Below are 23,912 nucleotides of genomic sequence, written 5' to 3'. Positions count from 1 at the left end.
CTAAGAACCCCAGTCAGTCACCGGGCTGTAGCCTTTTCATCTACACGCTTGCCTGACAGCACACTAGGGCACATATGTAGTGAGAGCACAGCCAACACTTGACTGCCACAGTTAGTCAGTGAAAACCAGAAACAAAACTTTTTACGCCAATACTCAAGTCACTTGATCTTTCCCCCACTGGGATCTTCTGTAACTGATTCCAGATCCACCAGTTAGACTCTGATTGATGTAGCTATGCTAACAAACCTGAAGCTAGAAAAAATTCTGATGACTACAAATCGGCTACATGAAACCTGTTGCTATATACTCTCCTGCAGAGAAGTGGGCAACAGAGGAAATGTTCAAATGCAGATGAAGCAGCAGGTAAGACTTCAATGACCTTTTAAGGGAGAAGAAAGTTAAGTAGTTCAAATATGAAAGTATAATTTAATTGAGAAATCTTCCTTCTTAAGAAAAAGTTCTAGCCCAGCCGGGCACAGCTCAGCGGTTGAGCATCAACCTAGGATCCAGGAGATCAAGGTTTGATTCCCAGTCATGGCACATGCCACGGTTGCGGGCTCAGTCTCCAACGCGGGGCATGCAGGGGGCAGCCGATTAATGACTCTCATCATTGATGTTTCTCTCTCTCCCTCTCCCTTCCTCTCTCTGAAATCAATAGATATATTTTTAAAAAAAGAAAAAGGTCTAGCTATTTCTATCAATCAGGCTCTTACAAAAGTTCCCAATATGTACACATTTGCCTGAGTTGCCTGCAATGTACAACTTCGCAGGCTCTTAATGTGCCCAAACTGACTAAAGCAAAGCTGGCTCAGCTCCCTCACCTGCAGACCCTGAAGGAGGAGGAGCACCGGCTTTCTGCCACTCAGTGGCCTCAGCTGCCATTCTTCTCACATACGCATCATCCACACACATCAAGATATTTTCCGGCTTTATGTCAGTATGAATGATCTTGCATTTACTGTGTAGATAGTCTAATCCCTGAAGTACCTGATCACAGTAAAATCAAGAGAGGAGATGAGTTACTTATACTTTATTATTCAACATTTATTTGTAAAATACGTAATACTGTCACAAAGCACAAAATTCAAAAGACAGAAAAGGATATTTAGTGAAAACCTCATCCCACCTAAGCACTTCCCCACAAGCAAGCAATGTGTATCATTCTGGAGATAATTTATGCCCACAGAAACAAATGCATTGATACATATACATCTTTATATACTTTTTAAATAACTTTATTGAGATGTAATTTACATACCATACAATTCACACTTTTAAGTGTATAACTCAATGGTATTTAGATATGCAACCACAACCACTAATTTAGAACACTTTCATCATCCTAAAAGAAACACTGCTGCCCTAGCTGGTTTGGCTCAGTGGTTAGAGCTTTGGCCTGCAGACTAAAGGGTCCCGGGTTCAATTCCAGCCAAGGGCACATACCTTGGTTGCAGGCTCAACCCCTGGCCCTGGTTGGAAAGCATGCTGGAGGCAACCAATGGATGTGTTAATGTGTCTCTCCCACATCGATGTCTCTCCCTCTCCCCCCCCTTCCACTCTCTGAAAAGCAATGGAAAAGATATCCTTGGGTAAAGATTAAATAAAACACACAAAAAAACTCACTGGCAGCCATTCTCCATCCCTGCCAAACTCCTCTAGCCCTAAGAAACCACTAATCTACCTTCTATCTTATTCTGGACATTTTATATTAGTGAAATCATAGAAAGTGGTCTTTTGTATCTGGCATAATATTTTCAAGATCCATCCACATGTAGCATGTATCAACACTGCATCATTTCTTTTAATTGCCAAACAATATTCCATTGGATATACCAAATTTTGTCTAGCCATTCACTTGAGGGACATTTGGGGTTTTACCACTTTTGGACTATCATAAATAATATTGCCATAAATATTCGCATACAAGTTTCTGTGTAGATATATGCTTTTATTTTTCTTGGGTGTATACCTAGGAGTGCAATTGTTGGGTCAGAGAGTAACTCTACGTTCAGCCCTTTGATAAACTGCCAAATTGTTTTATACAGTGGCTACACCGTTTTCCACTCCCAGTGGCCATGTGTGCAGGTTCTGATGTCTTCCTCATGGCCAATGCTGTTCTCTTTTTTATTTCAGTGACTGCAGTGGGTATGAAGGGTGTCTCTCATTGATCTGCATTTCCATGATGACTAATGATGTGCACACATTTTTAATTAATTTATTTTTGAGGGTGAGGGTTAGGGTTATAGGGGTAGGGTAAAGGTTATAGGGTATGATGTGCATACATTTTTAACACTGCAGGAAAGGAGGTCAAAGTTTTTCTGGATTTACTGCCATTTGAGAGGAATTTTTTCAATTCTTTCCATAAGCAATTACTTTAAAAATATAGACTATGCTCTTATATATTAGAAATTTAGAAATTCTACATTCTCAATAAATATTAACATTTACTAAATATCATTCAAACATTTTAAGGGGTCTTGTATACAATAGACAAGAAAGTGGGGAAAGGCAAGCAGAAGATATATAGTATCATTCAGCTCTGGAAAGCTCACAGCAAAAACCCAATGCTTCTGTCTACCTTGAATATCTGGCTGAACAACCTTAGTGGACAACACAGCATTAGGTAGTGAAAGTATAGCAGTTTTTAAAAAAGAAAATTGAAAGACCTCTCAAATAGGATGAAAATCCCTCATCTAATCTCCCCACCCTTGTCTAGCACACACTATACTATATGTTTGATGCATAACAATAAATAAAGTTCCTTGTCTTCATGGGCTTACATAGTCCTTGTGTTATCACAGAGCTTACAGTTTCATGTCGGAGGAGAGAAGGGATTGAAAAGAAACCAAGGTGAATCATGGGCACAGAAAACAATTTAATATGTGGATGAGTTCCTAGTAATAGTACCAGTAAATGTCAACACTTTTCCTAAAATATCTTTTTACCAACATCTCATCCACAAGTAGCCTTTATCTTTCCACCTTAGGTCTTTCACAGTTCTTAGGTTGTTTTACCACGTGGGAGGCTGCACAGGTAAGAGTTCATGAGATTCACTATCCAAATGTGTTCATATGAGTTCACCATGACAATAAGGAAATCCAGATGAGCAGTGTTCTCAGCAAGAATTTAAGAGTCCAGATTTTTTTAATATTGCTAATGCACTCAACTGGGTTAACTTTCCTTATGAAGCATAGTTTGTAATATCTGACTATGAAAAGAAGCAAAGACTTCACCACTGGAACAAATTAAATAAGTTAATTAAGATAATGTAAATCATTAAAGTAAAGGAAACAGTTAAGAGACATAGCATTAAAACACAACCTTGGGAGTCACATGTTCTTAAACTACTGCTCAATCATTCATTCACTGGGCAAGGTATCTAAGCTATCTGAGCTTCCATTTTCATATATATACATGGGGCAGGGAGGATATATCTATTAGAAATATGGTAAGAATTAGAAATAATCTGTGGAAAACACAAAAACAAGGTCTAGCTTATAGGAAACTCAAAATAAGTGATATAACTGAACTAAACCAGAAGACTTGTATCGATGTTGACTAAATATTAACTTTACTAAGGCATTTATTACAATTCTCCAGTCTTATTTCTCCCATTGTTAATATGAATGGGCTCTATTTGATAATTTCTGTGGTAATAAAATTCGATAATCTGATTCTGTAGTTAATTCTAGCCTACGTTTTTTAAAAAAAATCTTTAGCTGTAAGTTAAGAAGAATGGTTTTATTTTTTAAAATGTCATTTCTGCCCAACAGGCATGGCTCAGTGGTTGAACATCGACCCTGAGCCAGTTGGTCATGGTTTAATTCCCAGTCAGGGCACATGCCCAGGTTGTGGGCTCAATCCCCAGTAGGGGTTGTGCAGGAGACAACCAATCAATGACTCTCTCATTATTGATGTTTCTATCTCCCTCTCCCCTTCCCTTCCTCTCTCTGAAATCAATAAAAACATATTTTTAAAAAATGTTATTTCTGTTCTCAGCCACTGGGGTTTAAAGCAATAAGGAACCCCAGAATCCAGAACCCAACAATAATGGGAAATCTTACAACCATTTATGCAGAATTACTATGATGATGCAAAAAATCAAAACCAACGAATCAAGCTTCTTGCTCAAGGATAGATCTCCTCTTGTAAATTCTGAAAAACAGTTAAAAGTTGCTTTTCCTAATTTCTCCTCTGTTGCCTTCGTTTGTCAAATCTTAGGTTTTTCTCTCTTGCCTAAAAAACATATATACTTGACCTCAGCAGCAGGAGGCAGCAAAGGTGCACAGATCCTTTGGCTGCTATGGAAGTTGACATAGATCTAACCAAAGATGGCCCAGGGACAGGGCTGCATCCACTCAGGAAGCCCACACACCCTGCCAAAGCAGGGTCTAGTTTCTCCATAGAAGTCAGATGTATAGGTCAGCAGCAACACAGAAGTGAAGGCAAAGGCCAGGGCTGGGAGCAAGAGAAGCTCTGGTTCTCGGTCAGAAACTAATTAGCCATGGTCCAGAGCAAGTCCCTTCTCTCAAGTTCAGCTGTAAAATAAGGGGATTGGTCAAGACAGACTCCAAGATATTTTTCTATCCACCTATGAATCATGTCAGAGATCATCTATTACTGGTGTAAGCAACATAAGTCTGCTCCTTCCCACCACAGCTTGCTGAAAATAGGTTCTGTAATCTTGCAGATATAAAAGCAGGAGAAAGTTGAGAGTAATGTGGAGATTTCTCTCAAAGGCATCTTCCTGGTCCTGCACATGCACCACCCAGAGTGACGCTGCCCCCAAAACCCTAAACTATAAAGGGAAACAGAATGAAAACTTCAGTTAAGATGGCACCATAGGTAAAAAGTTGTACTCACCTCCTCCCACAACCACATTAAAATGAGAACTAAACTACAGAAGAACCATCACTCAGAACCACCTGAAATCTAGCTGAATGGAAGTCCTACAACTACGAAATTAAAGAAGCTACATTAAGACTGGTAGGAGGGGCAGAGACATGAAACAGGCTGGTTCCACACTCACATGGATAAAAATCAGGCAGGATATCTCTGCTGGGAATGTCCTCCCTGAGGAGTGAGGGGTCTCAGCCCCACAACAGGCCTCGCACTCCAAGATTTCAGGGCGAGGAAGAGAAGGCCCTATAACTTCTGGCTGTAAAAACCAGCTGGTATTGAGGCTGAGGGAGGATGAGGCTGCTGGAGTCCCAGGCAGTTTCTCTTAAAGGGCCCACACATGGACTTATTCAGACTCACTTGCTCTTAGCTCCAGCACTGGATCAGCAGCTTGAAAGGCACTAGAGACATAAAGGGAGGAACTGAATTGTCCGGCATCAGGACAAGAGTTGGGTGTGTGTGGTGTGTGTGTGAGGGGGGGGGGGGCTGCTTTCTTCAAGACAGAACTGCTGGCAGAGGCCACAGTGCCTTTTCTGAGATGCCCCCCACCCCGACACGCACACATCTGAGTCTCCATCAACCTGGCTCACACTAATCACCCTGTCCTGGTGATTACCCGAGACACTGCCAACCCAACTTGTGGGCCCACCCCAAGCCATTTCCAGTGGCTTTTCCATACATATGGCCTCTCTTTGCTTATGCTTCAGACTTTCCTAAAATCTCACAAACAAGCAGCAGTTGGCCTCTGTGTACCCTGTAACTCTTGCTAAGTGGCCTGGCCAGGCCTGGCAATAGCAGCAGCCAGCCTTGGTTCGCAGTTTGGCCTCCAAGCCCAGCACAAGTAGCCATTTGCAGACTGCTCTGTAGCTTGTGCAAGGTGGCCCCAGGCAGGGCACAGCCAGGGACTGACCTTCCATCTCCCATGAGGCCCCAGAGCTAGTGCACTTGGTTGACAGCTTCAGACCACACCAGATTACAAAACAACCACCTCCACAAGTGACACACTCAAGGGCAGACTTCGAAAGCACTGAAACCCCACTGAAGCAAGTTCTGCTCCATAGCATCAGCTCTGCCCAGTAGCTCCCTGACTGTAGTTGCAACTGGTCCTCACATTGGCCTGGGGGGGTCAATCCCTCCCAGTGACACCAACAGTAATCAAGGCTCAATTACAACACAACAGTGCACACCTGGAGCACCAGCTCAGGTGATGGAGAGGCTGTGCCTCTGGGTCCTATAGGACACCTACTATAAAGGCCACTCTACCAAGTCCAGTAGACATAGCAACTTTTCCTAATAAATAGAAACAAACATAGGGAAACAGACAAACTGAAGACAAAGAAATAGGTCCCAAATAAATGAACAGGAGAAATCTCCATAAAAAAACAATGAAATGCATACAGGCAAACTACCAGATACAGAGTTCAAAACAATGGTTATAGGGATGCTCAAGAGACTTGGTGAGAACTTCAACAGCATGAAAAAGGTCACAGAAACCATATAAAAGGACCAGTCAGAAATGAAGAATATACTAATTGATACAGGGAATCAACAATGGAGTAGATGAAGCCAAGAATCAAATCAATGACTTTGAATATAAGAAAACAGAAAACACCCAATTGGAACAGAAAAAAAAATTTTTTTTTAAATGAGGATAGTGTAAGGAGCCTCTGGGACAACTTCAACATTAAAACAGTCACATCATGGGGGTACCAGAAGAAGAAGAGAGCGCCCAAGGAACTGAAAACCTATTTGAAAAAACAATGACAGAAAATTTCCTTAACCTGGCAAAGAAAATAGACATACAAATCCAGGAAGCGCAGAGAGTCTCAAACAAGATGAACCCAAAGAGGCCTACACCAAGACACATCATAATTAAAATGCAAAAGGTTAAAGACAAAGAGAGAATCTTAAAAGCAGCAAGGAGGCCCAGCCAGGCGTGGCTCAGCAGTTGAGCGTCGACCTAGGATCCAGGCGATCAGGGTTCGATTCCCGGTCAGGGCACATGCCCGGGTTGCAGGCTAGGCAGCCCATCAATGACTCTCATCATTGATGTTTCTATCTCTCTCTCTCCCTCTCCTTTCCTCTCTCTGAAATCAATAACGATATATTAAAAAAATTTGGAAAAAAAATGCAGCAAGGAATAAGCAGTTAGTTACCTACAAGGGAGCTCCCATAATACTGTCAGCTGATTTCTCAACAAAAACATTTCAGGCCAGAAGGGACTGGCAAGAAATATTCAAAGTGATCAAAAGCAAGGACCTACAACCAAGATTACTCTATCCAGCAAAGCTATCATTTAGAATAGGAGGACATACAGACCTAGCTGGTTTGGCTCAGGGGTTAGAGCATTGGCCTATGGACTAAAGGGTCTCAAGTTCAATTCCAGCCAAGAGCACATACCTCAGGTTGCAGGCTCTGATCCGTGGCCCCTGTCAGGGTAAGGGTGTATGCAGGAGGCAACCAATTGATGTGTCTCTCTGACATTGTTGTTTCTTTGTTTCTTTCTCTCTCTCTCACCCACTATCAATGAAAAGTAATGGAAAAAATATCCTCAAGTGAGGATTACATTACAAAAAAAGAATAGAAGGACGTATAAAGAGTTTCCCAGACAAGAAAAAGCTAAAGGAGTACATCACCACCAAACTATTATTACATAAAATATTAAAGGGTCTTCTTTAAGAAGAGCCTAGCTACAATATTGGAAAAACTAGCTGTTAGAGAAGTCACAAAATCAGGGCCTTGGCATTACCAACCTTCATCTGATGGCAAGTAGTCACTTCTTTACCAGATTTCTGTAACAGGCAGTGAATTAAAACAAAGTTTGAAAATGTGAGATGTCAGGTACTCTTTCAATTACATAAGAAAGCGAAAGCTATGTTTAAAGAACAGTAAGGCGTTTAAAGAAACATGCACCACAGAGAACAAATACTGCCAAACAAACATGGCCAACACAAACACCGTTATTCTTTAGGTTTCAGAAATAAAAGTTAGACATAAAATAGATCTCAATAAAACTGATTTAAAAAGAAAAGACAGAAATGAAAGCTGTGGGGTACAGACAACCACAGACTACACTCTTGAGGCTAGAGAAGCAGCAGCCTGGTGTGTGCCGGGGTGGGGTGGGGGGGCAGGCCTGCTGCAGAACTCAGCATCTTCACCACAGGCAACCAGGATGGCCCTTCTCTGACTGGGCACAAGGTCACCACAGCTAATCGAGGATAGCTAAGAACTGATCAAAGGATTGATAATAGTGTATTGGAAATCCAGGAAATGTGATTGTCATTACTTTCAGAAAATAAACAAGTGTTCGCATTTATCTACAAGCCTATCAAATCGTAGGTCAGCCATTCTGTCAAGTCAGATTAAGAGGAACATACAATTCTTTCACTTAAAAAGAGATGGCCTGCCCTAGCTGGCTTCACTCAGTGGTTGGAGCATCAGCCCTCGTACTGAAGGGTCCTAGGTTCAATTCTGGCCAAGGGCACATACTTTGGTTGCAGGCTCCATCCCAGCCCCGGTCAGGGTACACATGGGAGGCAACTAATCGATGTCTCTGTCTCTGTCTCCCCCCTCCCTTCCACTCTCTGAAAAGCAAGGGAAAATATATCCTTGGGTGAGGATTTATTAAAAAAAAAAGAGATGACCTATCAAAAACATTTTTTTAATGTCTTTATTAATTTCAGAGAGAGGAAGGGAGAGGGGGAGAGAGACAGAAACATCAATGATGAGAGAGTCACTGATAAACTGCCTCTTGCATGCTCCCCACTGGGGATTGAGCCCACAATCCAGGCATGTGCCCTCACTGGGAATTGAACTGGGATCTCTTGGATCATAGGTTGATGCTCAACCGCTGAGCCATACGGTCTGGGCTCTAGAACATTTCTTGATCACCTACTACATGAAGGAAGCAACAAAGAAATGTGACACTCCCAATACATGACCTGTAACTGCGAGATGTTCACAGGGCAGCTGGGAGCCACGAGGGCAACTTGGTCTGCTCACAATGCTGGATGCTTCCTCACTTACTTGTCCCTCAGAATTCATCTCCACAACAAAGTCACAAATTATGTATCATCATCCCAATTTTTAAAATGAGGACACACACTCACAGAGGCTAAATGATTTGATCAGGGTCATAAAACAGTTATGTGCCAAAGTTAGAATTTGAAATTAAATCTAATGCCAAGACACACACCTGTTGTACTGTCTATTCTAGTGGTTCTCAATGAGAGGGAATCTTGCCTCTTTGAGGATATCTGATAATGTTTGGAGTCATTTTTTTTAAAAATATATTTTATTGATTATTGATTTCAGAGAGAGGAAGGGAGAGGGAGAGAGAGAGATAGAAACATCAATGATAAGAGAGTCATTGATCGGCTGCCTCCTGCATGCCCCCTGCTGGGGATTGAACCGTGATCTCCTGGATCCTAGGTCGACGCTCAACCACTGAGTCATACCCGGCTGGGCTGGAGTCATTTTTAATTGTCACAACCGGAGGTGGTGGTGGCTGATACAGTCTTCTAGTGGGTAGAGGCCAAAGATGCTGCTAAACACCCTACAAAATATCAACCCAGTGCCAGGGTTGAGAAACTTTGGCTTATAAGACCCTGCAATAGTTAGGAAAAAACCAAATGCAGACCACAGGCATCCTGAAGAGGGAAAATACACCACTTTTAACTGGGGGAGTATGAGAAGCCTTCATCACATAAGTGGTATTTTGTTTTCAGTCTTTAGCTAAAACATGGGTAGAAAAGAAAGCATGGTATTTTAAGCAGCCTAAGCCAAAAGAAATGATCAAAGATGTAGAGCTAAAAAACAGCAAGGTGAGTACTCTCTAAAATACCTACCAAAGAAAACTAGTAAAAATTTATTAATTAAAATTCTGGAAAATCGGCATGTATTTATAAATGATTGGGACATTTTTGCATATTCATAAGAAATTAGTAACTTTGTTGACTCCAGAAGAGAAACTGGGTACCTGAGGGCATATATTTTAGAAGAGTTATGTGTATTACCTATTTAAAAGATTAATTAATTAATGGACAAAAATTTACCTGCCAGGACGTAAGACCTGAATCAGGGTTTGTAAGAGAAAAATATGGGCTGATACCAGATGACAAAAGAAGGAAGAACAGTGATTTAACTTACTGGACATAGGTGTACCAAGTACAATTCCAAAGATATTACATGCTGCTTGGCAAGCTAGTAAAAGCACGGGCTCCAAACCTAGACTATCTGAGTTTGAATTCCTGCTGGAACACATAATCCTTTTAAATTTACTTCCCGACTAGGGGCAAGTTATTTAACCTCTCTATGCCTCAGTTGCACTTACATAAAATCAGGAGAATAAAAATACCTATTTCATAGAGTTACTGTGAGGATTCAATGAATTAAAATTTGTGAAGTACTTAGAACTATGCCTGGCACACAGTAAGCACTGAGTAAATATTTGTAATTATTGCTAGCACTATCCCTTTAATCTACAAGGAAGGTACTTTTATTATTCTCATTTTTTAATGATGAAATTGTAGCCTAAGTAGGTTAAATAAGTTGGCCAAAGTCCTTTAGCTAAAGTAGGGCATATATGTCACCAAAACACAAACTCTTTATCACTCCATATATTGCTTCATGAAAGTCAACAACATTAAGCTTTAGACACAACGGGCAATGGAAAAGCACTAGAGGTTTCCATATCGGAAATATAAATTATTAATGCCAAGTTTTACTTAGAAAGATAACTGCCAATGGAAAAGATAATAAGCTGGAATAGGGTAGTAGAAGATGGGCTAGACTCCGGGAGGGCAGAGGGAAGCCAGTGAACCAAGGATGGTGGTGCAGGAGATAGAAGGAACATCAAAAGACACAGAAGAGGAGGCATCAAAGGCCAGGTGACTGGTGATGGGTGGCAAATGACAGAGCCACAGGGATGACTGAAATGAGGTCATCCTGTAAAGGCAATGGAGGACACATGGAAAGAATATTAGTAAGCTGGCCCTGCCTTGTCTTATTCTGGAAAGGGATGCAACTGTGCAGGTCTATTAATAAAGGATCTTCCCAGTACTACCTGGGAGTCAAAAATACTAAGCCCATAGGCTGAATCAGAGGGAATGAAGGGAAACTCAGGTACATAGGTTATTAACATAGTAATAAATATAGTAATTTATTACTTTGAAAGTTAAAAGTTTAGGGAGGGAAAAGTCCAGACTCCATAGTATTTTTCTTAAATAAAATTAAAGATGGATTTCACACTAAAACAAAACTTCTACTCACAAAGCCTAAAAGAACAAAATTTCATCTTGAAAATTTTCTAGAATAAAACACAAGAGCTCTTTAGTTTCCAAACCACAGTGTACATGATTCACAGGAGGATAATACATTCATTAAATCATTTCTTCAATTGGCAAGCACGCATTAAAGTTCCATTAATTTCCAAGATTTCATCTTTAGATTTACAGACTCTTTTACTTGCTAAGAAAGGCTAGACTTTGTTTTCACATTCTGGAATACAAAAAAATATCAGTGGTTCATCTGCTAATGCCCTTTCTTACACAGCCAAGCCTGAGTTGTGGTAACATGGTCCATCAACAATGGCGACCGCCAACATCTTTTAAAGTATGGGGTTCAAGAGAATTATAGAACCTGTATGAAATATATGCAAGATGGTACAGAATTCTGGACCAAGGCCTATATTTTAGGTATGGAACCCTCAGGCAAATCTAGTTCAAGACATGGACCTGGGGGAAAGGGACAGGCTCCAAAGCACTCAATCCTCTTCTCAAACAAACCAAAGAACCTCCCTGATACATAATTTCCTCTGAAGAAGTGTCCACAGTAATTATCCAGTCTATCAGAGTAGGTAACCCAGAATAAGTCATTATCTGCAACATTCCTACGTTAGGCTGTAAGGGCAATACAGAGTGATATATTCCATGCAGAAAACTGAATCTCGTAAACATTTCTAATTAGAAAGAGATCTTCCATATATGTATACTTTCATTTTATAAATACTTGCTAGAGCATCATCACCAAACCAGACCCAGCCGAACATTTTCTTTTGACAAAGCAACTGCACAAAGCACAAATCTAATACGATACTCCCTATATAACAAACATTCCCTATTATCTGTCATTTACCCTTCATCTAATAACTAGAAAAAGCAAATGAACACAAATTACTTCCTTTGAATTATTTTCTAAGGAATGAATGGAGCATTTTATGATAATGATATTGATAAAACATATTTTCCCTATACCATATCAATACCTTAAAAAGATGAATACGCCCAAAGAAATGTATGCCTGACATGTACATACTGCTCCCTTTACAAAACAGAATGGTATATCATTAAATATAAAGCTGATTTAACAAGTTCAAATTGTTATACACTACAATATATGCATATGTTTTAAAAACAAAAATTACATATATATTAAAACATATATATGTGTGTGTGTGTGCTTTTGAAAAACAAAATAGGAATTCATGTTGAAAGCCCAGCCAGTTAGGTATTAGGGCAGGGGTGGGGAACGCCCAGCCCTCAGGCTGTATATGGCCCAAGAAATCATTTGGTCTGGCCCTGCAAAGGCAACTGCAGGCAGGACTCAAAATTCAATAAATCTAGGAGCTTTTTTCATAGCTAATTTTTAAGTTGATAATTTTGTATGGCCTGCAAGTGATGTTATAAATATCCAAATGGGGCAGAAAAAAGGTTCCCCACCCCTGCATGAGGGGATGGGAGCTGCCCTGGGGAGCCTCACCTGTCGGATGATACTCTTCACACAGCGCACGGGAAGGCCTTGATAGTTGGACTTGATGATCCACTTGAGGAGATGGTGGCCAAGCACTTCGAAGACCATGCAGACGTCTGGGACATGGTTAAGGATACATTTCCTGGACTGACTCAATTACTAAAGCAGCATCATTGTGGCACTTGGCAAAACATTTATTTCTTCATAAAATGCAACCTCAATACCATTAATAATACTTAAAGTAGTCCTTTCCTGGTTCCCACCTAAATAAAATGATTTACTAAGTACTTAGTAAGTGCCATATATTACTAACGTGTACTTGCAACCACCTCAGGAAATAATATACATATCCCCATACAGAAATGAGGAGAGCAAACCTCGGTTTAAAGAACTATCCTGCGTTACAGTTCCAAAGGTGGCAGCCTCCTGACTCAATCCCACATTTACCTGCGCTCTCGCTCATTTCAGCACCCTCCTCCCGTGATGACCAGTCTTAATGAAAATGAGCAAGACTAGAACCTCATAGAAATTAATGAGAGAGAAAAATAAAGAACTCCCATCTTAAGTGTCCTGTCTGCCTGCCTAAATTTCTATTCCATAGGCACATAACACACTTTATGAAAAAGAACTTAAATGCAGTGAAGACATTTAATCTTTTCTTTCAATAATATCTTTCAGTGTGTAACTAGATCAATTTTAATACTGTAGACAGTTTCAAAGAATGAATGATCACAAGATAAGACATGGCATTAAGATCAACCTATAATAATGAAATCTCAGGAATCTGGGTGGCCTTTTTTTAACAGAAATTCTCATCAACCACCAACACTCCAGAACTATGGCCCATCATACAAATATATTTATATCATTTGTACAGGAAGATTTAAAATGGCTCTGAAACCATCTGAGAATGCTTTATTCATCCTTGGAGGCCTATAGATGAATTATTTAAAAAGGTTAGTTGATTTAATATATTTTACAATATCTGCATCTGCCATGTCATCACAATAACTACTGCTTTAAATATTATTAAGAACAATATTTCTACAGTGTTAGAGAACATGGGAACCATAGATCTGTGCACAGATAATCTAAAACCAGTTTCCCAGGCATATTACAAAAAATGGTAACAGACACAGAGCCACTTAAAGTTCAAGATTTCTACATTATGACTGGCCTATGTCTTCCCAAAATCACTGACAAATCTAAACCAGGATGGTTTCTTACCATTTTATTTAACAATAAAAATAGTCACTAGAATGTATGTATTTTAAAAAACTCCGTTTACCTACAAATCAGATGGTTTCTCCAAAGAAACCATCTCCCTGTCAGCTGTCCCAGGAAATGCCTTGCAGATGTGTTGCAAGAGAAGGGGCTGCCCTGCCCATCCATAAATAAGCAGGCTCACTTGGACAGCAGGGGCAGAGAAGGACCATTTCTATCTTCCTATCCATCACGAGGGGAAAATGCACTCAGCAGTTACCTGAAATGATACTGAGGCAAACAGCGAGGTGGCATTAGCCGTCACGGGTACTTGCTAGTACCCTTAAATCTGCTCTAGAAGAAATACAGGCATACCTGTATTATTGCACTTCACGTATGTTGTTATTTTACTAACTGAAGGCAAGATTCTTCCTCCACCAACAAAAATATTAGGACTTGCTTTATTTCAGTGTTCTGGAACTGAACCAGCAATCTCTCTGAGGTATGCCTGTATAAAAACCTCAATATATACGGTATGAGGGGAGTGCTTCCCTAAGAAATTAAGACTTAGTAGATGAAGAGAAAGGATGTCATTGTGGGGTTTAAGCTGAGATTCACCTTTGTCCTCAGGTTTATGGAGCTTCAGCTGGATAAATATCAAAACACTGGATCTGTTCTAAACATGATATAAAAAAAACAGCTAAAGATCAGGAAGGAGAAGACTCTAGGTCTTGACATATCCCTGGTACTCATTAGTCACAGGGTTCTGAGCAAGTGACTTAATATGCCTAAACCCTGAGAAATCAAGGTACAGTAGTCCCCTTTGTCCGAGGGAGATATGTTCCAAGACACCTAGTAGATGCCTGAAACCACACGTAGTACCAAGCCCTACATAATCCTTTGATTTTCCTTATATATACATACATACATACCTATGATGCTTAATTTACAAATTAGGCACAGTAAGAGAATAATAACAACTAATGATAAAATGGAACAATTATAACAATATACTGTAATAAATGTTATGGGAATCTGGTCTCTCAAAATATCTTTTTTTTTTAAATTAACCAATTGTGCTGTTTATTATTTTAATTAACAAAAGTTCTACAAGTGTTATTACCAAAAATCTTGCACAAGAGAAGTTTACTAAATAAAGGCAGGATGTCCGAAGGGACCCCTCTATAGCTAAGGAAAAGAGTGTCATGCAGAGGGCATGCTGAAGAGAGAGGAAGCCAGAGAAACACAACTGAAATAGTTCATCTTCATAATACACAAATACAGAAGGGAGAGAAAAGGGAGCACATATTTCACTGAAAGAGTTGACAATTTTATTTTCACATTTCACAATACGAATGAAAATTGGGGTTTTTTTTGTCCTACTCCCCTCCAAAACTGTTCTCTCTTAGATAGAAAGGGAATGCTTCTCCCTGTCGTGCTGTTAGAAAACACCCAGAGTCACAGCACTGCGATCTCCTGGTGAAGTAGAACAGTAATATAAAACTGATAGAAAGAGGCTCCCCTCTCTCCTTATCTGTCTGGTCCAGTCATTCTTAGCCGAATGGGCACCATCATGCAACGGGCGGGAGGTCTCATCATTGGGGGCCCAGGTGTCATTGGCATGTGCCCTCCCACAGGCGGCCTCATTCCAGGAGTAGGTCCCACTGGCATTATCCCAGGAGAAGGACCCATCATTGGCATCAAGGGAGGGTCCCCGACATTGGGTGCTGGCATCATCCCAGGGCTAAGTGGACCTGGAAGATTGGGGGGGGGGGGGTGGGATCATTGCTCCTGCAGGGGGAGGAGCAGAGAATGGAGTAGGAGATATCTTTCCTTGCTGAAATGCTGTGGTTGTTTTTGTCAATCAGGCTCTGAGCCTGCTCTTCCATCCATTTCTGATAGTAGTCTTTCACGGTCTCTTTGTGTTTCCTACCACTGCAGTGTGTCTTTCTCACAGGTGGAGAGTCATGGGTGAGGTACGTATCGCAGTAGTCACAATAACACTTAGGCATGTTGTCCTGCAGGCCGTTGATCACTCTGTTCCGCGCAACCGAAGTCTCTCAAAATATCTTAATGTGCTATACTCACCCTTCTTCTTGTGATGATAATACAATGCCTACACAATGAGATGAACTGAGGCAAATGGCATAGCATTAGGCTACTATAAGGGTTACTTGAACACAAGCACTGTGATACCAAGGGCAAGTAGTATATACAGAATGGATACGCTAGACAAAAGGATGATTCACATACATCCCAGGCAAGACAAAGCAGGAAGGCATGAGACTTCATCATGCTATTCAGAATGGTGGGCAATTTTATAACTATGAATTACTTCTGGAATTTTCCATTTAATATTTTCAGACTGCAGGTAACTAAAACTATAAAATTAAAACCTCAGGTACAGGGGGACTGCTGTATCAGCTGCCTCAGGCAAATAAAAGGTTATCTGAGAGGATCCAATATGAAAATATGGAAAGAGCATTCTGGATACTAAAGGTATTATCTCTTCTCTCCATTTGTGCTATCAGCTCTGACCTCCAAGTCTTGGATTACTCTGCTGTCACTGATCCTCTGAGGCTGCCCTTTACCAATGCCCCAGGCAGAGGGAAGGTGATCCTTCCCACAAACCCCAATCACCTCCTCCTCAAAACTAACAAGAATGCAAACTTACCAGTAACTCAGTCAAAACTAATATTCTCAAAAGAGAAAGGGAAGCCATAAGATGCCTTTGCTCTTTCTTCTTGCTAACCACATTTCTTTTCTGGTAAGACCCAGAATTAGAGCAAAGGCTTCCCTAACAACTAACCTTACAGCTGACTAAGAAACTTTCATCTTTCAAAAATCACTAATTTCCAGCAAGATTCCTTTTTGAGAAAGCAAATAGTCTGTATGCTACTCTAATGAAAAAGTTAAAAAAAGTATTGAACAATTTAATTTTTAAAACAATTAAAGCAAATTTATACAGACTTATGAGGAAGAGAAGATACTTAGGAGAAAATAACCTTGTTTGTTGAAATGCGATTCAAACACGCCTTTACAAAGTCATTTTTCCATTATAAAGAAAATTTGTATCAAGTATGAAATGATACCAAGAAACTTTTTTTAGTTTATTTGATGAGCTTTGAGGTCTTTTTAAGTTCAGATGTTTTCAAAGATGTAAACAGACGTTTGTAGAGGTAAAAGACTGTTAGGATTTGTTTTGAAATAATTCAGCAAGAGATAAAGTGTAAATAAAGCAACTGTACCCAGTTAATTCTTGAATCTGGGTGACAAATTTATAGAAATCCACTGCAGTACACACTCTAATTTTATGCATGTTGGAAACTTTACATTACAAATGTTTTTGAAGAAAAATAATGAAGGTCTCTTTCCACTGAGGACTGACCAATGTCAGATTTACCGACAAGTACAGAAAATGTATCACTTTAAGGCAGGCTACTAAGCCAGGACAAGTGGAAAGGAAAACTGAGAAAGATAGTTAAATGGCCAAGCAGTTCACAGCCATCTAATAAATCGCAAAATCTTATCTTCCCTAACCGAGGACACTTAAGAGTAAGTGGATGGTTTATGCTTCTCCCCACCAGAGGGTAAATAGCTTAAATCACTCTACTCAGGTAGATATATAGTAGAAATCCAATCAGTGCCACTTATGCCAACCACACCCCAGAATAGATGAAGGGAATAAATCTCATTTTGGCACCTCAGCATAAAGTTGATGAATATTCTACCGAGATCCTCCACTAAGACCTTCCCTAAACTCCCAGCCTTTAAAATCCTCAAGACATGCCCAGCTAGGCGTGGCTCAGCAGTTGAGCGCAGACCTAGGATCCAGGTGATCGGGGTTCAATTCCCGGTCAGGGCACATGCCCTGGTTGTGGGCTCGATCAATGACTCTCTCATCACTGATGTTTCTATCTCTCTCTCTCTCTCTCTCTCTCCCTCTCCTTTCCTCTCTCTGAAATCAATAAAGATATATTTTAAATAAATAAATAAATAAATAAATAAATAAATAAATAATAAATAAAATCCTCAGGACAAAGGATCCAGGGCTCGCTCTCCTTCCTGGGAGCAGGCCCATGCCTTTCTTCCCCCACAGGCCTGCATCTCCTAAACTCAAAGGGTCCTCATGAGACTTGCAACCAGGGAACCTATGGGTAGTGGCAGCTCATCCCAGGCTAACCTCCTGAATCTATCTCAAAGGCCCCATTTTCTCTGACTTTCTAGTGAGCCAAAGCAGCCCCGTCTAAGCTCTCTCCTGTTGCTTCTTCTACGCTAAGCCCTTTCTTCTTTCACTGTCCCCAACGTTAATAAACATATTCTCAAAATCACCTGGACTTGTGTTGTGAAATCTTTCCTACACAAAGTCAAGAACCCACACACTACAGGTTGGCCTGAGGCAGACCCACTCAGGGAAGGTCCCCTTTCTGGTAATAACTTTACTTTCACCAGACTTTTCCAAAGTAGACAAACCAAACAAAACCAACATACTTCCATCTTCATCTGGCAGAAAGATGATACTCTGCAGGATCAAGTGTGACTTGTGACTTTGCTATGTTGACATTAGCAGAACATTTTTCCTTTTATTGCCTCAATAAATTCTTTGAAGCTACTGAAGGACACCTAGCCCTTTGTACAGATTTTTAAAAGTTTAAAGCAAAAAGAAGTGCTTCCATCTACCAAGGTAAAAATAAACTTTACTAGAATTAATAAAAACAATTAATAATTACTCTGTGCAAAAATCAAGTGCTGTAGAAATAATTTTATAAGATGTTACTACACCAAAACCCCCAAAAGGCCCTTGCAGAGCACTTCAGACATACCACCTTACATCATGATTATACTGGAGGCTTTATGTGGAGAATGACACAGCAGAGCAAACCAAGTTTATATAAGCTGAAACATTCCCATTTTTCAAAAGTGAAAAGAAAAACTATAGTGTAAGTCAGCCATTACGAAGCAACAGAACTGTCAGAAAGGATACGTATTCCATTCATGCCTGAAATCTTAAAGTCATCAATTAGCTGTACTACCATGTCTTTATTTGGATCACTGGGATCACTTTCTCGAACCTATAGAAAGAAAAATAAGTCAAGAACAGAAGTGTTTATGACTGAATGTCATTTCCATTATACCAACCAAAACGGTTTTAATATCAGTGATTTTTTTGAAAACAAAAGATTCAGTCTTTGAACTTATAAAACATAAAATCAATTTTAATTTAGTAAGCCCCAGAAAAATCCGTCTGTAAAATTTTAAGTCATTAATTTGTCTTCTATCATTCACGTTTTTGCTGTACTTACACATTTGAGCAATTTTATTTCATCCAAGGCTGTCTCCGTATAATGCTGGGCACTTTTTACAACTTTCATTGCAACAAATCTTTTCCCCCTTCAAAAAAATTTTAAAAAATATTATAAGCAGAAGTGATAATTATAATGAGATCTATCCAATAAATAGAAAGTTTTAAGCTTTCCTTAAAAATAGTGCTTTTTAATTGTGAGTCAATAATTCAGCAGCAGAATCATGCGTTGAAACAATCTCTTATGCTTTGCTTTAATGTTTTTTCCTCATAAAATAAGGTAAACTAGAAAATGTCATTCATCACATATAGTAGGGTAAGGACTATAATGTAACATTTTTGTTTCACTTCACACACAAAACAAATGTATATTTATACTGTGTCACAATAGTGTTTCATGCTATAGGTCATAGCTTTAAAAAACAGAAACCACTGATTTGAAAGGCCTATTTGTTTATATTTAAATGTTCTTTAGTATGAATGAACTTTTGGAAAAAATATGATCCAGATGTAGTTTCAATGAATGAGCCTCAGATATAAAACCAGAAGAAAAGTAATATTTTAAGATAACAGGCAAATGAATTTCAAATGGGGGAGGGGAATGGCAGGTCTGTGCTTCACACTGCACAACAGAAGCAGGTGTGCCCCTCAGTCAGACCTTGTTATAAAATAAAGGTGACGAACTAGACCAGGAATCAAGTACACAAATGACAGAACACTTACTGCATATCCCAGCACAGCCAGACAGTAGAGAAGTGTCCCCATCCTAGCTTCCTAATAACGTGATACCGGCCATTGAAAAGGTCTCCAATTTTCACTGGATGATAGCCACCTTTTATTAAAAAAGAAATTTATTTCAGGAAAGTAATAGAATCTCATCTCTTCCTTTGACAGTTCTTGATACTATTAAAGAAAGCTATAAATAATAAAATCAGATGAAAATATGTTTAATATAACATTTTTCAAGAATATGTTTCATCAAAAGAAAAATGTCCTTTGCTTTTCTATTAACTTAATTAGAAGGGCAACAAACCACCCAGCACTCTGTAACACTAACTTAAGGTTTTATATTTAAGTCTAGGTATAAATAATATGCACACTAGCTCTTGACGTTTCCAAATCACCTTTTTTTCTTCTAAGCTATAAGGTCAGTACAATATAATTCACCAAAATAAAGGATGTGTACTCTGCATAATTCTGCATACACTAACAAGGAATTATATAACTCACGGCAATTTACCCTCCAACACAGCTTGCTCCTCTCACGGTTCATCCTCCAACCTCTAACTCCTGCCTTGGAAACAGGCTGGAGAGGGAGAGAGGGTACCATGTTAAGGTAGACTCTTGGGGGAGGGAAGGATCCTTCACAGACATCTGGCACAAAAAGGCCTTCACTTTGCATTTTCAAGTAAAATATGCAGGTTACAAAGTAGCAGGTATAATAATTTAGCATTTTTGTGAAACAAAAAAAGTCTAGGAGCATAGATGTTAGCAACAAACTTCTCTGGATATAAAATTACTTTTATCCTTTTTATCTTTTTCAATGTTTTTCTGAAAGAAACATAATACTTTCCTATTTTATATTCTTTTAGCATTTACCACTTCTTTATTGCAAAGATGTTATTTTTCATTTTTTAAATCTGCAAAATTCTTACAAATCATGAAGATATAGATGTACAGAGAACAAACTGACAGCTATCAGAGGGGAAGGGGTGTGGGTGTCTGGATGAAAAAGGTGAAGGGATTAAGCAAAAAAAAAACCCCAAAACACAAGTACATAAAACAAACAAAAAAAGAAACAAAAATAACAACTCATAGACACAGACAACAGTACGGTAATTACCAAGAGGGAAAGAGAGGAGTGGGCGGGGGGCAGTACAAGAGGGTGAAGGGGGAATAAATGGTGACAGAAGGAGACGTCTTTGGGTGGTGAACACACAAGACAATCCACAGATGATGCATTATAGAATTATATACCTGGAACCCATATAATTTTATTAACCAATGCCACTCCAATAAATTCAATACAAAATTTAAAAATACATAAATGGTTTGTGCCTACTTTTGAGCAGCTCAAAGCAGGTGCAGGAAGTACCTAAACTACATCTTTGAATACATCTGAAACTTTCATAGGACTAGGAGTAATACTTCAAGAAATACTATGAATATAAATACTTAAACTGTGTTGAATTAGTGAAGCAAAAATTTGAGCAAATTTTCTAAGAGTCTCATTCTCATACCACTGCACTTGCTTTTCCTGGATTTTAATATCAAAGTCTAAAACAATCTTTTGGGTAAGAAATATGAACTAAAAGATAGAAATTATAAATAAAATACAGTAAATTACTTAATGGACGGATGGGTGTTAACAAAACTCATTGTGGTAATCACTTTGCAATATACATATATGTGGAATCATTAAGCTATACACCTGAAACTTTTACAATGTTGTATGTCAATTTACATCTCAATAAAACCTTCTTACTTAGAAGGTTAAACTAAAATTAAAATAGGCTCTGAGTTTACAATATGGTTTTCAAACCATTAAAATTAACATTAAAAGGGAAGAAAACTATAATTTTCAAGTATGAATTAGGGGCACTGTGCTAGTCACTTTATTCTCAAAACTACGTTCCATGAAACTAAAATAGCCCTGGCCAGGTGGCTCAGTTGCTTGGAGCATCATCCTTACACCAAAAGGTTGCGAGTTCAATTCCCATTCAGAGAGCATAGGGGAGGCAACCGATCAACGTCTCTCTCTCTCACATCGATGTTTCTCTCCCCACCCCACCCCCCGCCTTCCTCTCCCTCTCCCTTCCTCTTTCTAAAATCAATAAAAACATATCCTTAGGCCCAGCGGGAGTGTCGCAGTGGTTGAGCATCGACCCATAAACCAAGAGGTCACCGGTCAGGGAACATACCTGGGCTACAGGCTTGACCCCCAGTAGGGGGTGTACAGGAAGCAGCTGATTGATATTTCTCTCTCTATCCTGCTTCCCTTTCCCTCTCTCTAAAATCAATAAAAACATATTTTTTAAAAAACCAAACATATCCTCATTTGAGGACTGAAAAAATAAATTAATTAAATTTAATTTAAAAATAAAATAAAACAAAACATGTTGCAGGTATTCCACAGGGGAAGCAGAGGAGAGGAAAGGGAGAGGAGAAGTTCTGTCTGGGAAATGAGAAAGAACTTAAAGCAAAGCAGATTTCTTGGCCAATGTCTTAACATGCACTGGAAACCTCTGAGAGGAAAGCATGCTGCAAATTCCAGACACATTTGCCAATGAAACCATTTCTTCAGAATTTCACAGCACAAAGTACACAGGAAGCAATGATGTCTATATATTTCTTACAACCACTCCATAGAGTAGATGGGCTATTTCTTTCTTTTTTAAATCCTCACCTGAGGACATATTAATTTTTAGAGAGAGGTGAATGGGAGGGGGAGAGAGAGAAACTTCAATCGGTTGCTTCCCATACACCCCCCGAAAGGGGATGGAACCCACAACCCTTTAGTGCATGGGACAACACACTAACCAAATGAGCCACACCAGCCAGGGAAGAGGTAGATGGTGTTATTTCTATACTGATGAAGTGAACACAGTCTGAGAGACAGGAGGTAGTAGGTTCAGGCCTGGAAACTGGCTCTGACTCCAAAGTCCATGCTCTGTTCAACACCAGTAAGAAATGCACGCTAGCCCTGTCCGAGTAGCTCAGTTGGTGGAAGCATCATCCCATATATCAAAAGATAGTGGGTTCCATCCCTCATCAGGGCACGTACAGGAGGCAGCCAATCAGTACTTCTTTTTTCTTTATCTGTCTATCTCTCCCCCGGCCCCCCAAAATCAATAAACATATCCTCAGGTGAGGGGGGAAAAAAAAAAAGACAGAAATGCACTCCATGTTTAACAACTGGAGGACTTTTTACCAGTCTTCGTATAATCTTTTGACCAGGGAATATTTTATAGCTTAATTAAAAACCATTTACTGCACAACTGCATATTACTGCTAACATTACAGTCTCTAAATTTAAAAACAACTTAATTAGGCATAAAGAAAAGAAACTTCTATCACTATTGTATGTTTCAGATTTGAATTCTCAAACAGCCAAGAGGGTACATGTGAACAAAAACAGAAGAGTCACTCTTTTCAATATAATCACCACATAAGCACAGCTGTTCCTTTTCTCAATGGGACTTTGAAAGTTGAACAAAATAAATTTACTATTTTAGTCCAGTTATCTCAGGAACCCACCAGATACCTAAGAATATTATGACTAAAAATAGGACAACTAAACAAGAGGGACATAAAAATAAAATTTAAATACAAACATAAAAACAATTCAAAGACCTAAGCACTTATCCTAACTTTTATTTTGAAAACCTGACATATATTTTTCAAATTTATATTCTATAATTCTCATATTCAAACTCCCAGATTGCTACAGAAAACAAGTCTCCTCTGACCATTTTTCAATCTCTTTTCATAGAATGGTAACTAGAACTCATGCTGCCAGAGCAGACCACACAAGTACTCAACACCCAGGGAATTAGAGAAAATGGCCACTCCAATAATTCTCAGAAAATTCTCCAATTCTCTGAGATTAGCAAACAATGTGTCAGAATGGCTATTAGCAGTGGACACTCCATGAGTGGCCAATAAGAATGTCAAGCACACAAGGAATCTTGAGAAAAGTCACACACTAGACAAAAAAACCCTCCTCCTTTGCTGCTGAAGGAGAAAGCAGTAAAGGACA

The 23,912-nt window shown here is 39.3% G+C and overlaps 1 protein-coding gene and 1 pseudogene across 7 annotated transcripts in view; both read right to left on the bottom strand.

The window, feature by feature from the left end:
• The window catches only part of SRPK2 (SRSF protein kinase 2), a 227,665-nt gene that overhangs the window by 27,332 nt on the left and 176,421 nt on the right, over window positions 1-23,912 (bottom strand). For all 6 annotated transcript variants that reach the window (XM_081146521.1, XM_081146524.1, XM_081146520.1 and 3 more), the window contains 5 exons: window positions 19,877-19,985; window positions 19,155-19,242; window positions 18,836-18,923; window positions 12,658-12,764; window positions 822-987 (listed from right to left, as the gene is read on the bottom strand). In XM_081146521.1, the coding sequence (XP_081002647.1) occupies window positions 822-987; window positions 12,658-12,764; window positions 18,836-18,923; window positions 19,155-19,242; window positions 19,877-19,985 (558 nt within the window). The remainder of the gene's footprint in view (window positions 1-821; window positions 988-12,657; window positions 12,765-18,835; window positions 18,924-19,154; window positions 19,243-19,876; window positions 19,986-23,912) is intronic.
• LOC308561431 (U1 small nuclear ribonucleoprotein C pseudogene) lies at window positions 15,310-15,954 on the bottom strand (annotated as a pseudogene). The gene has a single exon. The product of its transcript is annotated as a U1 small nuclear ribonucleoprotein C pseudogene (transcript).

This window comes from Miniopterus schreibersii (genome assembly GCF_964146895.1).
Source record: "Miniopterus schreibersii genome assembly, chromosome: 9".
NCBI lineage: Eukaryota > Metazoa > Chordata > Mammalia > Chiroptera > Miniopteridae > Miniopterus > Miniopterus schreibersii.
Note: the sequence above shows the minus strand (reverse complement) of the source record. Positions and strands in the feature narration are given on the sequence as shown.